Genomic DNA, 15,421 nt, shown 5'->3' on the forward strand with positions numbered 1-15,421 from the left:
CCACCGCCCCCCCTGCCCCCCCCCGCCATCCTCCAAAGTCCTCAGTCCCGTCCGCATGCAAAAGAGAGCTGAGATGCTAGTCTGGAGACGAAGCTGGCGGGGAAAAGCCGGGGAAATCCTCTCGTTCGGGGTGTTGACTCAAACGGCGAGCGAGCCAAGAGCCAAAGGCCCACGCAGGTCTGTCTTGGAGGGAGGAGGCGAGGCGTCCCTTTGATCTCTAGGACCGAGAATGCAGTCACCACTCCGAGGCGGGGAAGGGAAACGCAGCTCAAGCCCCGAAGCTTTGTTTGGAAAGATACCCGATCCAAGGAGTCGGATGTGGACCGAGGTAAACCCCACCCGTTCCGCCCCCTGGAATCTCAGGGTGCCCAGCCCTGCCCTGCCCCACCCACCACCCACCCCGCTCAGGCGTGGCTGGGGGCTGCCTCGGCACAGCACAGATGTTCTGAGCTCTGCCGAGTTCTGCGCTTGTTCCGGGGGCCCAGCCAGGCGCACAAGCCCCGGTTCTGCCCGCCAGCCTCCGTCCAGGTGTTTCCCCTCCCATAATCCTCAGCTGCCTGCTTGCCTGGGATGAGATCCAGGGCGGCGCTCTCAGCAGCAAGCCTTGCACGCGGAGACCCACCCACCCCTACACACACACACACAGTCCACCCTTGGAAACAGGAGGTCCTTGCTACACGCTACTCGCCCACCACCATCCCCACCACCATCGATATTCAGTAATTCTCTGCCCCACAAAGCAAGAAAATCTACCCTGCGTCTTGGCCACCAGGACAACAGCAACGGGGCGGGAAGAATCTGCCAACCAGGCTTGGGTGCCACATGCGAGTCAAGCCTCCCCCCCCCCGTTTTGCTGCAGAGGAATCCCCTGCTCGGCTCCCCCTCAGGCCCGGCCCCTCCCTAGCAGTTGTGCACGTGGTCCAGGTGTTTGGTGATGCTCTGCAGGCACTTCTGGAGGCGGTCCAGGGTCACCACCGCCGCGGTGTAGGGAGAGACGGCCAGGCGCTCGGTCAGGTTCTGCAGGGCGTCCGAGCGGGCGGGTCTGTGGGGAGGGCAGCCCAGGTGCGAGCCCAGCAGCTGCAAGAGGCTCTGGAGGTTCTCCACGTCGTGGGAGATCTGCGCGACGGGGGCCTCCAGGGGCAAATTGGAGAGGACTTGGTGGAAGAGCTCCAGGGCCTCATCCATGGCCTCCAGGCTCTGCACCGGCAGGTCTCCGGGGATGAAGTCCAGACCGTTGATCTTCAGGCTCAGTGGAGGGAACTGCGGGAGGGTGGGGGAGGGGGAGACAGGGAAGTTACGGATGAGCTAAAGCAGAGTCTATACACACACACACACACACACACACACACACACCCCGCCAAACAGAGTTGGAAAGGGCCAACCCCTGCTCAGGGCAGGAGTGCAAACAGAAGCACTGCCAGGAAATGGCTGTCTAGCTTCTACTTGAACTCACACCCCACCCCGCCCCACATCCACTGGGTTCCCCTGCAGCTTCTCCCCATTAGGAAGCGTCTTCAGGCTTCGGTCTGAATGGAGCTACCTGGACCTGCCACCCCCTCTCTGGGCCAACACATACCCGCCCCCTCCTTCCCAAGGCCGGCTAGGGCTGGGCAGCTGCTTCTTCGGGAGCACAGCCTTAACCCCGACCCCCACCCAAGAGGCCCTTTAGCCCCCTGGGGGTGGGGGGTGGGCTGCCCGCACCGCCAGCCTTCTGGAGCACTCTCCTCCCCGGGGCTGGGATGGGGCAAGGCGCGCTACCTCCGGGCTCCTCCTCCCGCTGGATCCCCAGAGCAATTATGAGGCAATTGAAAATTCCCAGCACTGACCTAATTAGGTGCCTGCCTCCCTTCCACACCCCGTCCCCGCCCGTGCGGGTGTGGAAAGACGAGTTATGGTATAACGGTTTCTTGTGCAGTCGCCACGTCTTGTGCCGAAGATGCTCAACCGGCCCAGGACACCGGCTGGGCTTGCCCCGGATGAGGCTCTTTGCTCCGCAGCGTGAAAGCAACGCGGCTCTGCCTGACAATGGGGTGGCCTTGGGGTGCTCGGGCCTCGCCCAGCTGCACCTCCACATGGAAGGCGTGCACGCGGGGGAGAGCAGGGAGAAGCTTCTCTCTCTCTCTCTCTCTCTCTCTCTCTTTCTCTCTCTCTCTCTCTCTCTCTCTCTCTGTGTGTATAAAGGCTCCATGGCACTTCCAGATGCCACAGGCATCCCGGGCAAGCCCAGAGCAGAAGCGAGTCGAGCAGTGGGGCTGCAACTGGGGTCAGCATGGGGCGCCGAAGGGAGGGATCCCGGGCAAGCCCAGGCCTAGCAGCTGACAAGGAGCCCCACTTACTTGGTGCTCCTGGATCCTGGCAACTATCGTCTTGGTGAGACTTTTCGTGTCGGCGATGACCTTGTCGATCTTCACAGACCGGCTGTAGAAGAGGGGCAGCCAGACCCACAGAAACCCACACACAGAAATGCGGGGGGAGCGCATCTTCCCCTTGAGCCCTGTATAGGAGGGAAATAGGGGCATGTGATGGGGGGGCTGCAAGAGGAGGGAGGAGGGCGAGGGGGTGAGAGAGGAAGAAGGGAGGTGAGGGCAACCTTGGCCTATCCGAGGCCAGCGCAAGCAGGGCTTCACGGGAGCTTGGCTGGCGGGCGGGCGGAAGGGGCTGCGTGGCTGAGGAAGCAGGGCTGTATTATTTGCCGAAGAGGAGTCATAATAAAAACAAGTAAAAGGGCGCATTTGTCTTGAGGGGGGATCTGCTGTGCTCAGGTGGCCCTGTGAGGTTCTCTTTCCAGTCGGGCTGCAACCCCCCCCCCCAGACGCTCCTCCCTAGAATCCGCCCAGCCCGAGGTTCATTCCTCACCCCGGAGCCCCATCCAGTCCGGAGATGCCCTGGCACTGGGCGTGCAGAGAACCGCCTGGCATCGCTTTCCTGCAGAAACGGGCGTTTCTCCGCTTCCCAGGAGCGGCAGAGGCGGAGGGCGGCTTGGGGCAAAGCCGCTGCGTGGGAGGTCAGGGCTATGCCCAGCAGGGGCCACACCAACGGCTGCCCTGCCTTGCCCTCGCCTCCTGCGCCCGGGCTGTGGGCCGCGGTGCCTCTGGGCCCTCCCGGCCAGCCCGGCTCTTGGGAAGGCCGATCGGGGCAGGCCCGCCTGCTGGTCTCGGGGCCCTCTGAAGTGGTGCGCGCTTAATGAGCCGCGCCGCCGACGGTTGGGGCGAGTCCCTTCGCCTGGCCGGCAACAGCAAACAGAGGCAGCGCCCCCCGGGGCCCGTGGCCATCCAGCTGCGCTCGACTCAACCCCGTTACATAACCGGAGAGCAGCAGGGAGACTCCGGGCAGCCCCGGCGCCCAGCCCAGCCTAGCCAGGAAGGCAAAGCGGACGGAGACCCCCACCAGGCCAGCGGGGCAGAGTGACCAGCGCTTGCTGGCTTCCTTAGCTAGGACGGTACCTGAAGTCAGGGGCAAGCTGCCCCCCCTTTAAGCGGGCGGGGGCGGCCCAAGCTGTTCTGTGGCTCAAGCCGACTGCCCAGCTGGCTGACCCTTGGAAAAGCCCTCAGTCGGCTTCCCCTAGCTAGCCTCCTGGACACTGAGCCCCCTCCGCCTGTCAGACAGACGACGGGAGGGGCTTGCAGCAGGTCCAGGGAAAGCACAAGCGGCAGGCAAAGGGCCCCCCGAGAATTCCTCCCGGACTCCAGACCGGCAAAGCTCCCAGCTTTGACCACTCACGAGCGCCTGGGCACTTCAGCCCTACCCAGTCCTAGGGAAGGGAGGAGGGCTGGACGCCCCCAGGGAAATACTGCTCAGTCGCAGATGGAGGGGGGATTGGCCCTGGGCCCTTTGCCGGCGTCTTGGTGGGACCCGGGTTGAGATTGGGGGCTGTCAGCTTCAAAAGTCCTGGCCCTGCTCCAGGTCTGCGACCCGGGCAGAGCCGATGCCGGGCTCGTCCGGAGACCCTCCCACCCAAGAAGCGCCCTTCCCGGCAAAGCCCAGTGATGAAATCCTGGCGTCCCGGCTTCGCCCCGGCTGCCGCCGCCTCCCTGGCTCCAGCGCGCGCGCCAGCCTTGGTCCCTGGCCGTGTGCCCCGCGGACGAGCGCAGGGCCGGCGGGGGGGGGGCGGCCTGGGAAAGGCATCCCGGCCTGACGGTGTTCTCACGACATGCCTCCCCGACTCAGGGAAGGACCTCGCGGCGGTGGCATTCTCACAGTGAGCGGAGCTTGGCTAGTTTAAGAATGCTTTGTCTTTGCGGCTTAGTGCGTTGTGCGAACCCAGCCCCGGGCCTTATTCCGTGTTTCCAGGGGTTGGGCGAACCCCGAAATAGGGCTCAGCCTGCCACGAGGCTATGGATCTCCCCTTGGCAGGGCCAGGTTCCGTAACCAGGAGGCGCCTGGAAGCGCGTCGGGAAGAGCTGGAAGAAGGTCCTCTGCACATGCTCAGAGGCACTCTTCCCGGCAGCCAAACGACGGCAAAGAATTCAGCTCACGACCCGCTCCCCTCTTTCCCGCCCCCGCCGCGCGGAACCTCACTGTCCAGCGCATCACTTGCTCTGCGGACAGCGCAGCTCACCTCCGTCCGCGGTGCCGCCTCGCGCTTCCGACCCGACCTCTGAGGCTCCATCGCAGCGCGACCCTTTTATAAGCGCAGCGTTGCACAACGCGTAGCCGGCCGCGACTCGGCTCTGCCGGGCCCTGCCCGTCCCGGCCCATCCCTGCCCTGCCCGACTCCTCCCTCCTCCCTCCCTTTTCCCCTCCCTCCCTCCCTCGCTCCCTCCCCCATGCTCCAGGGCCCCGCCACCCCAGCAGGAGGGACCCACCCGGAGACTCCCTCGGCTTAAAGGCTGGGAGGGGGGCGGCTTTTAGGGACATCTCTGCCCCCTTTCTAAGCACGGAGAGGGGGCATTTCTCGCCCGGCTGATTGGGAAACGACCGGGAGACGGGCGCGAGTGGAGAGGGACCTTTTCGCGTTGCCCCCGCGCCCTCGCCTTTTGGCCGGCTGGAATGGGTTTGGCCCGGCAACGTTCCCCGAGCGCCCTCTGCTCGACCTCTGTTCGCCATCCCCCCCTCCCCAGACTCTAACCCAAAGGGCAGTTTTACGGGCAAAGCCTGGGTTAAAAGGTTCAGCCAGACCGCTAAACTCCGCTGGCAGCTGGGGGCTCAGCGCCCGGCAGCCCTGACAAGCGACAACGGAGCTGACCTCACGAGGCCTGCTTTCCTTCCGAAGGCGCTAAGCAGCTCTTGGGGATGGGGCTGCCTGTCGAAACCCAGCGGGTCTCGGCTGGGGTTGGCCTCCCGGGTCTGCTTGCGACTGAGCAGCGAGCTAGTTCAGGGAAAAAAGGCGGCGGCCCAGGTTCCCCCAGCCCTCGCAGTCCAGTCTCCGACTAAGGGGGGCGTCTGCGCTTGGACCGGCTGCAGAAAGGACCACCCTTGAGCGCAGAAAGGTGTCGGGAGCGGCGATGCATTCGTGGGGAAGAAGGGCCGCGCCGTCGGAGCTCCTAAGAGAATCAAGCCTGCGAGGCAAGCCGGCCCAGGCGCTCAGGGGGAGCCTTCCGGGAAAGAAGACCCCGGCGAGCGAAAGGAAGAAGCCACTTCCCCCCCCCGGGATTCCCCCTCCCCAAAGAGGCTGGAGAAGATCCTGAGCAGAGGGAAGACGCCTCGGCCAAACGGGCGCCCCCTTCCCCGGACTCCCTCGGGGCCTTAGGAACCTGGGCGCTCGCAGGGAGAGCGCGATGCTTCGGAGAAGGGCGCGCAGCTGGACGCCGCCAGGCGATTCGCTTTAGGAACCGGCTTTGCCACCGGAGCTGCTTCCGATGCAGCCCCCTCCCCTCGGCCTCCCGGGAAAGCCCTCCTCTCGTCCGGGTGGAATCCGTAGGGCAGGGAATGGTCGCCCGGGAGGGTCGCCCCGGACCCAGCCGAAATCGGAAGAAAGGGAGGGAGGGAGAGAATTTTCAGGTTCTAGATCCATCTTTTCCCCGGGGGCGTCGGGGGTGGGGCGTCTCCTCGGCCCGCTTACCCTGGGCGCCCTTCGGCAGCCCCCTCCCTTTTCTCTCCCGTGCTCCCCCAGCCCCCCGTCGCTCCCTCGCCCGGGAAGGCGGAGGAACTCCACTCCCCCTCTTTAGCAGATGAGGCGCGAGATGGCGAGACCTCAGATAACCGCCCCGCAAAGCCTCCAGACCCGAATTTGACACCTCTGGCTTGAAAGACCGAAGGGGGAATTCCCCTCCCCCCCGCCCGCCCGCCCCCTCCCCCCTTTCCCTCGCTCGACTCCAAAGCGAGGATTCCGGTTCTTCGCTGATCTTTATCGGGGAAGAAGGAAAAGCTGTGCGGGTGGGGATGGGGTTCCAGCGGCCAGGGAGAGGGATGAAAGCTTCCTTTAAGGAAACTCTCCCCTCCCCGACTTTTAAATCATCCGGGCGGGAAACGGGGGGAGGGGGGGAAAGGCCGGTCTCCCTTCAGAGAAAGCGACCTTTCCTTCAAAGGAAGAGGTGCCGAGGCCTGGGGGGTCCTAAGGTGGCCTTTCTCCTTATCCGGATGTTTGTTTAATTCTCTCGCGGCGGGGGAGTTTCTGCCCACACGGCGATTGTCCCGGGACAGTCTCCGCACATCGAGTGACCCTCCAGGAGTTGTATATTAATATATCCCTCCAATACTCCTGAAGCCGCTCAGCTCGGCTCAAAGAGAATTAGGGACTGGAGGGTGAAACATAGGAACAAAGTTTAATGAAGAGAAGGACGAGGGGGGACAATATCTCAGGGGCTGCCCCAAAGAAGAGGCAGTCAAGCTCTTCTCCAAAGCGCCTGAAGGCAGGACAAGAAGCAACGGATGGAAAATAGTCAAAGAGAGAAGCGACCTGGGATTAAGGAGAAACTTCCTGACAGTGAGGACAATTAACCAGTGGAACCGCCTGCCTCCAGAAGCTGTGAATGCTCCAACACTGGAGGTTTTTAAGAAGAGACCGGACAGCCATTGGTCTGAAATGGTATAGTGTTTCCTGCCTGGGCAGGGGGTTGGACTAGAAGACCTCCAAGGTCCCTTCCAACTCGGTCGTTCTATTAAATGCAGGCACGAGCATCGCTCCAAGGCGCTGCTGCCCGCTGACCCTGCTTTTCCTTAGAAGCGTTTCCCGAGAGCTTAGCGTGCACGCGAGCACCGCGCCGCCCTGCCTCGTCTCGGAGCAGGTGGTTTCTCGCAAAAGGGAAATGGGGAGGGCGTGGTCGAGGGAGGGAGGGAGGGAGAGGGGAGGCGCAAGGGGAAGGGGACTATTAGCCACCCCTGCCGACGCAAATGCCCCCCTTTCGATCCTGGCCTTCTGGAGGCGGGAACGGGGCTGGGTTCAGCGTCTAGGCAAGCGAGTGGCCCCGCTTCCGTCCCGGGAGAAAGCTGCTCTTCCCTCTCGGGTCGGCCAAGGAGGGCCAGCCCCCTTGGTGCAGTGCCTGCGGCGGGACGGCGACCGGGGCTGCTGCGGCGCTGCAGTGCTGGGGCTGGACGCGGTTCTGACGACCTTCGGTGCTTGGCTCCTGGCAGTACTTTAGAGGAGGCACCTGCTGCATTCCCCCCCCCGCGCCAGACCAAGGTCTCAGGACACCCCTCAGTTGGCACCCCCCCTCGGAAGAAGCAGCTGGGGATTCTGGGAGTTGTAGTCCTAGGAACCCGGAAGGCTGGAAAGCAGGACCGCCTGTGGCTCCCGAGGACAGGGCTTATTTTTTCCTCCGTTCTGACGAAAGGAAGGACGAGGCCAGCTCGGGGGCTCCTTCCTGCTCCTCTTGGGGCTCCTGTCCACACACCCAGGCAGCTCAGCCAGAGCGGCTGAGAGACGATCAAGCTGGGGAGGGAACGTCACCCGGCATGGCTCCGGGTCCCCTGAGAGGCCCCAAGGAAGAACCCCTTGAGCTCGTTTGGACTCAGCGGAGGCAGAAGCGACCTGGCCCTTCAAGGAGAAGAAGGGGAAGCCCTGAATCCTGAACAACGCAGCCAGCTGGAATGGGGGGGGGGACTCCTGGGTGTTGACAAAGGGCTTAGAGTGCAGTACTGCAGGCCACTTTAGCTGACTGTGTTCAGCAGGTCAGCGGTTCAAATCTCACCGGCTCAAGGTTGACTCAGCCTTCCCTCCTTCCGGGGAGGTCAAATGAGGACCCAGATTGTTGGGGGCAACGTAAATATATATATATAATATATATATATATATATATATATATATATATATATATATATATATATATATATATATATATATATATATATATATATATATATATATATTACTGGTGTACACCGCTTAGAGAGTGCTTGCACTTAAAGCGGTATATAAGTCTCATAAATAAATAAATAAATGCTCCCTCTGAGCAGAGAAGGAGGCCAGCTTCTCACGGGGGTTACGCTGGAGCCTGGATGAAAAGGAGATGCAGAACACTGATGGTCAACAAGTTGGAAGGACCAGCAACCACCTGCTGGGTGCAAGACCCATTCAGGCAGTGGATTCTCCCTTGGGGGACACGCAGGAGCCGGCCTTGTGCTGCAGCTGCCAGAACAGCTGATGCGACCTTGGGCTGCCCCAACAGAGGTAAACCACGGAGGTCCCAGGGAGGGATACCTGCCCCACACGCCCTGCTCAGGGGAGTCCTGGAAGGCTGGGCCCACTTCTGGCCCCCGGGATACAAGGAGGTCACAGAGGAACGGGGAATGGGGCAGAGGAGAGCGACCAGGATCACAGCTAGATTTCCCCGGCAGCTTTAGCCTCCAGAAGAGAAAGGCCTCCCAGCAGCAGCCTTCTTCCCAGCCTCGAAGGGCTGGCCCGGGGAAGGCAGGCGGGGGGGGGAGCAGTTTTTATTTTATTATTTCAATGTTTATGGCGCCCTGTCTCCCCTACGGGGTGACTCAGAAGTTTTTCTCCGGAGCTCCGGAGGGCAGGAGAAGACCCAGCAGGTGGATTTAGAGGGATCTAAAGTCAGGAGGGAATCCCTGACTAGTGAGGTCTGAAATCCCAGTGGCTCCCTCCCTGGAGGCTTTGAGAAAAGATGGGATGGAGGTTTTGTTTCCAAGGTCCTTTCGGTTCTATGATCCTTGGTTTATTCTCTGACTTAAGTACAGCTCTCTCGCCAGAAAGGTTACTGACGGTAGATCACATCATGTAGATCACTACGGGAGGGAAGAGGAAGGGATCCTCCACCATTCACAAATTACTGATGAGCCCAGAGGACGTCTCCAGGGTATGCAAGGGAGGCGGCTGGAGAGACCTGGAAAAGGGACCCAACCGGAGCCCGCTTGGCGTGGGCATCCCTCTCTGTGGGGGAGGGGAGGGGGAGAGCCATTGGGCTGTGCTACCACACAGCAAGCCCCCCCCCAGAGCTGTGGGGCTCCATCCCTGGAGGTTTTCAAGCAAAGGCTGGGCAGCCCCTCTGAGTGGCTCTGCCACTCGCTCCTCCTTCGGGCTCCTCCCTTCCCTTGGAATCCCTTCTCCTGCTCTGAACAGGCCCCGGGGAGGCTCCTTGTCTGCCGCTCTGGGGGTGAGAGGGCAGCTCTGCCCCATTTGGGCTCTGAGCTCCTGGGGAGGGGTCCCCTGAGTCCCCTTTTCTTGGGACCCCTTCCTCCTCCCTGGCAGGCCAGCCCAAGAGCTTCGGGGGCCCAGGCTGCTCCCCGGCCCAGAGAACAGCCCACTACTGGTGACGAGGCCCCGCCTCCCTCCCAAGGCCCAGCCCAGGAGGAACCGGGCTTTCCGGTCAGGCCAGTTTGGCTTGTGTGAAAAGGCTGGGACTGCTCCGGGTGCAACCGGGCTGCCTGGTTCCTGCCTCCCGAGGGCCCGGGCTGGTTGGGCATGATGGATGTGGGAGTCCAAGCTCCTCAGTCTTTGAGCAAAGGGTTCTGGCCTCCCTTGGGTCAAGTCCTTCCACTTCAGGGCCCTCCGCTTTGCCTCTGGCCCAAGGGCCGGTGGGCCGGGGGTCTTCTCTTAGACCCTGGGGGTCAGGAGGGGGTCCCTCAGCCAGCTTCAGGCTGTTGGCCGGGTGCCCACTGGCTCGGGACCTGGTGAGCCTGCCAAAGGGCCCCCTGGAGCTTGGGGGCTGGTCAGCAGGGCCGGCTCCCTGCTGCTCAGTTCTCTGTCCAAGGCAGGCCTCTTGGGCTTCCCCCCTTCCCGTTAAGGGGCCACCCAGGAGCCTTTCTCGGCTAGCAGGGCAGGCCTGGCAGCCTTGACTTGTCTTTCTCTTCCTGGGCAAGGGGGCTGCAGGGAGCCTACGTGGGCAGCCCAGGTTTGAGCTGCTGCTGCTTGGATGCCCCCCAGCGTGGCTGCCCTCCCTTGCTGTCTTCATAGCAACCCCATTAGGTGGGAGAAACAGAGGCTTGCCCTGAGTTGCTTCACAGCCAAATGGGGATTTGAACCCAGATCCAAGCTGAACGCTAATTCTGCACAGGCCGATACCTCAATGTTGACAGGGCCCCTAGCTGACCACATGGTGAAAGCCAAGCGGTATGGAGTAAAAACAAAGATGCCTTTAAGCGAAAGCTGGAAATTTGCAGGTTTCTTTGTTGCTTTGTTTATTGGAGGTCCAATCCACCAGCCTTCAGCAAAGTACAGCTCTCCACATCTGTAATCGGGGTCTGGAAAGAAACAGGCCACATTTAAACCTAAGCCACAGATAATGACGAGCCATACAAAAATTGGAAATAATGTTTGACTCTAATAAAGGGGCCCGATGGCATGGCTGGGTCCAAGCAGGAGAGGTCTCTAGCTGGAAAAACATGTTTGGAGGTGGAAGTGGGGATGGGGATGGTGACAATGGCCAGTGACGGGGACACCTGGAGTCGGAGAACGTCCCCCGCTGTATCCAGAGCCTGAATCCCAAAGGGCTTCAGGGGCATCCACCAGCATCCGGAACCCGGCTGGCAGTTAGTGAAGAAACCCTTGGAAGAGGAGGGTTGTGTGAACCCAAAACTTTCTGGACAAATGCTCTTCAAGGGCAGCCCCATATGGAGTGCACTGTCGTAGTCCACTTGAAAGGCAATTAAGGGGCGAGCGACAGCCAAAGAAAGTTCAAGAAAGTCGCAGTTTGTGGGGTCAAGACGGGGCTCCCAGAAGCTTCTCTGAGCCGCAGCTGCTCCCTGCTCTCCAGCGGGAGCTTTCAGTCTAAGCCGATTCCAGATGACAAATCGACTTGGGGTGTTGAAGCCCCTTCAAACTACCGGTGGCATCTCACTGGAAAAAGCAGCTCTTTGAACCCAGAACCACTCCCTCTTTCTGCCTCCCTAGAGAAGCACCCCCAGGCCAGGCACCAACAGTCTACATTTGCACAGGAGGTCTACAAGAACAAAGGAAAGTTCAGGGTTTAAAAAGGATCTTGAAGGATAAAAAAGATCCTTTCTGCATAGTGGTTAAGGCAGCCTGGAAAGTGGGAGACGGGAAATGGGAGACATGATAGCAGAGTTCCAGTATCTGAGGGGCTGCCACAAAGACGAGGGGGTCAGGTTGTTCACCAGAGCACCAGAGGGCAGGACGAGAAACAGTGGTTGGAAACTGAACAAAGAGAGAAGCAACCTGGCATTAAGGAGAAACTTCCTGACAGTAAAATTGAGGATCCAGATCGTTGGGAGCAAGAGGCTGACTCTGACAACCGCTTAGAGAGGGCTATACAGTGAGGACAATCAACCAGTGGAACAGCTTTGCTCCATCACTGGAAATTTTCAAGAAGAGGCTGGACAATCACCTGTCTGAGATGGTATAGTTCTCCTGATTGAGCGGGGGGGGTGTGTGTGTGGACTAGAAGGTCCCTTCTTACTCTATTTTATTCAATCTCTAGTCCCGCTAGAGGCATCAGGTGGGTTAGGACAGGTGACCCGCTTAGTTGGGCCCTAGGAAGAAGGGAAATCCTTTGAAAAAAAAAATGCTGCCAAGAAAACCACACGGGGTGTTGCCAGGAGTCAAAAGATGACTTGAAGACACAACTTTAGCTCTCCATCCCCCTGTCCAAAGCTCAAAATACAAGATCAGAAGGGGGGGGTGTGCTGTCAGTCAAAAATGGGATCTCACCGGCAGTGGACGATCATAGGCACGTGTACTTCACCAGCGCCATCTAGAGGCCAGATGTGTTGACCTGCTGAGAAGCCTAAAAAGGCCAAAAAAAAAAAAAAAAAAAATCATCCCGTTTGTCTCTGAAAGGCCGCCAGCTTTTGATTTCCTCTCTTCAGCTGAAAATGGCCGCCTCCTTGCAAAGCAGTGCGCAAGAGGGGCCTGAGGCCAGCACACCTTTCTGAGACCCGATTCCCATATGAAGCTCCCTTCTAGCACTGAGGTCACCTGAGCCATGGCGGTGCCCACTGTCAGGGGTTCGGTCCTGACCGGCTCAAGGTTGACTGAGCCCTCCACCCTTCAGAGGTCAGTAAAATTGAGGACCCAGATCACTGGGAGCAAGAGGCTGACTCTGACAACCACTTAGAGAGGGCTGTAAAGCACTGTGAAGCAGTCTATAAGTCCAGGTACTTCTGCTATCGCAAATGAAACATCTGCAAGAAAGCAACTGGGCTCAGTGAACACCAGGAATCCCACAGTTCCCCTCCTCCTCCTCCTCCTCCTCTCCACAAACCCCACTCCCTTCTAGCTCTAATGGTGCTACCTAGTTTGGTCAGGAAACATCTTCAAGAAAACCACCAAGCTTAGAGACCACCAAGGACCCCACAGTTGTCATTGTTGTTGTTGTCGTCATTGTCCTCCTCCTTCTTCTTCTCCTCCTCCTCCTCCTTTCTGTAGACCCCACTTCCCTTCTAGCCCTGAGGATGTTACCTAATTGGCTAATGAAATGTCTGCAAGGAAACAACCCAGTTCAGAGAGCACCAAGGACCCCACAGTGTGAGGCTTCATTCTCAGCTTCTCTCCAGCTCACTCCTAATCCGCAGAGGGGGTGTTTCTCTATGGCCATTTTTTGGGCATTGACTCTGAACCCAGAAGACCTACAACTGTCATATTGACTTAATTGAGCCCATAACTGTGGGACTTATTGATTGTGCTTTACAGGATTATCAGGGGATTTGCAAAACAAGCCAGGGTGGATTATCCTTCTTTTATTACCTTCCCTCCATTTAATGTATTGTGCAAGCTCAAAAACTGGGTTGACTCAGTAACCAGGTTAACATGTTATCCATCCATCTATCTATCTATCTATCTATCTATCTATCTATCTATCTGTCTGTCTGTCTGTCTGTCTGTCTGTCTGTCTGTCTGTCTGTCTGTCTATCTGTCTATCTATTTATCACATTTTAAAACCACCCATCTCCCTCACAGAGAGACGTCGGGCAGTGTACAAATAAAATATTAAAACATAAAAACAGTATGTAAACATTAAAGTTTAATAAGGCAAGGATGAATTTAAAATCAGGGTGAAAGTTAATTAAAAATTATATATCTGCACCAATTTCTGCTTTGAACCACAAGCAGGCTATGTCTGTGCAACCTGTTTAACCACAGTCACAACCACAGCTTTTTGCGTTCGGTGAAGGTGCCGCTGGCTCCATCCTGCTCTTGATTGTGCTGCGTGTGCTTCCCCACCTCTCTCTCCCGCTTGCCCCAAATTACAGGTAATTCTAGACTTACAACAGTTCATTTAGTGTCTGTTCAAAGTTACAACAGCATTGAAAAAAAAGTGACTTTTGACCGTTTTTCAAACTTACGACCATTGCAGCAATTCCATGATCACGTGATCAAAATTCAGATTCTTGGCAACTGACTCATAGTTATGATGGTCGCAGTGTCCTGGGGTCATGTGATCCTGTTTCTCAACCTTCTGACAAGCAAGTCAATGGGGAAGCCAGATTCAAGCACGGTGGCTGTCATTCATCAGAACAATAAACCAAGAAGATAATAAACCTGAATCATTTTCTTATGTTGGATATACAAAAAAGGCTTGTTAAAGCTTTGAGAATATCATAAAAAGGGACAAATAAAAAATGAAAAATCAAATTCCATGATATTACTTGGGCTAAAGGTTAAGATTGCTAAAAAACAGGGAAGGAATATAAAGTTGATTTATTTGATCAACCTTAAAATAGATATGATGTTATTTCTGATAATCCTTAATGGAGTTTTGCTGAAACTAGGATAGAAAAGACAATGTCGATTGGTTTATGCATAAGAAATGGAACATGGGAAGATGAGCACATGTGTTGCCCTTTAAGAAGAGGTGACAAGTTAATAAAATTATATTTGTTGTGATGAAGTTTAGGAATCACACATACAAACCCCCCCCCCACACACGTGTGTGTGTGTGTTTCTTTGCTACCTTCTTATTTTTATTTCTATTTTTTCTTTTTATTATGTAATTTTTCCAATGTTTTCCTTTGCACTTTTTATTCTATTTTTCCATCTTTCTTTTAGTGTGTGCTAGTTTTACTCCCTTTTGATGACACTGTAATCCCTTGATTCGGGGTAGAGTTGAAGCGACTGAATGGAGCTGAATGTTTACTGCCCGGATGCCCTTCCTGGCACCTACAGGGAGTTCCTAGCAGATGTTTTTTCTTGTGCCCCAAGAGAGAAACATCTGCTGCTATCTAGGATTAAACTCTTAACCTTCCAAGTGGGAGGTGAGTGTCTTCACCACTAGGCCCCCCTCCACAGCTCTGTATAATTAGTTTTACTATTGTAATTACAATGCTTACTAACATTAATTGACAAAGAATATAATAAGGTCAACATTCTAGCTGATTTTGAAAGATCAGGATTTTTTTTTTCTCACATCACTTCAGCTAAACGCTTTCCCAGGCGCTGGCGGAGGTGACTCGCACGGTGCCATTATCAGCAAGAAAGACGGTGATCCAATCTGTTCAGAAGGCAAAATAAACTGTCAGTTGCAGTTCAACATTCTGCATGATCTGCTGTTATCTTTGGCAGGATTGTCTTCGAAGAGAGAAAGCTGGCAGCTGTTTTGTTCCCTGAAAATAAGACCCTGCCCATGGCCAGCACTGGAATGGAGTGGAATGGAGAGAGGCGGGAGAGGGAAGACCCCCATCAGCATTACCCAGCAGTCTCAGACCGGTGATGGAGGTGGGTCACCTGCCCCAAAGGGATCTCCTCTTGGCCCTGAGCAGGTCTCAATCCGAGAGGTAGGAGAGTCCCCCCCCCCCATTGGCACAGCTGTGGCCAGGAGGTCCCTCACCTACAGTGGAGTACATCTCACGCCAGAGGGTGGGGGGGGCACTTGGCCTTTGGGGAATTCTTTGCATCAGGAAAGAAAGGGGCAATCTTACTCGAGGGGCAGCTGAAACCTGTGGAGCACATCACGCGTTCTGGAAAGGCATCCCAGGTCCAGAGTCTCTCCTGTGGGTTTCCAGAGCTTTATGGGGACATGTTCAGACCCAGTGCAGAGGTAAACATGGCAGCTCCAGGACAAAAGAAAGGAGCAATTAAAATACTTGTCTTTACAGGTAACGTGAATTATGCCCTTATGTCCTGTTCCAC

At 57.1% G+C, this 15,421-nt stretch overlaps 1 protein-coding gene across 1 annotated transcript; it reads right to left on the reverse strand.

Annotated features, from left to right (window-relative positions):
* Positions 1–900: 900 nt before the first annotated feature.
* Positions 901–2,480, reverse strand: LOC120303713 (leptin). Its single transcript, XM_039333417.1, has 2 exons — positions 2,337–2,480; positions 901–1,260 (listed from the first exon to the last, which is right to left on the reverse strand). The coding sequence occupies exons 1-2, from the start codon at positions 2,478–2,480 to the stop codon at positions 901–903; spliced, it is 504 nt and encodes a 167-aa protein (XP_039189351.1).
* Positions 2,481–15,421: the final 12,941 nt, after the last annotated feature.

Source organism: Crotalus tigris, unplaced genomic scaffold (assembly GCF_016545835.1).
Source record: "Crotalus tigris isolate CLP2741 ecotype Arizona unplaced genomic scaffold, ASM1654583v1 scf7180000024475.591531, whole genome shotgun sequence".
Classification (NCBI taxonomy): Eukaryota; Metazoa; Chordata; class Lepidosauria; order Squamata; family Viperidae; genus Crotalus; species Crotalus tigris.

Bases quoted from the DNA above. Each gene is read 5' to 3' on its own strand.
- LOC120303713 (XM_039333417.1), bottom strand. From the start codon at position 2,480: ATGCGCTCCCCCCGCATTTCTGTGTGTGGGTTTCTGTGGGTCTGGCTG. The intron at 1,261-2,336 runs GTAAGTGGGGCT...ACCCTCCCGCAG, and splicing joins CCAGGATCCAGGAGCACCAA to TTCCCTCCACTGAGCCTGAA.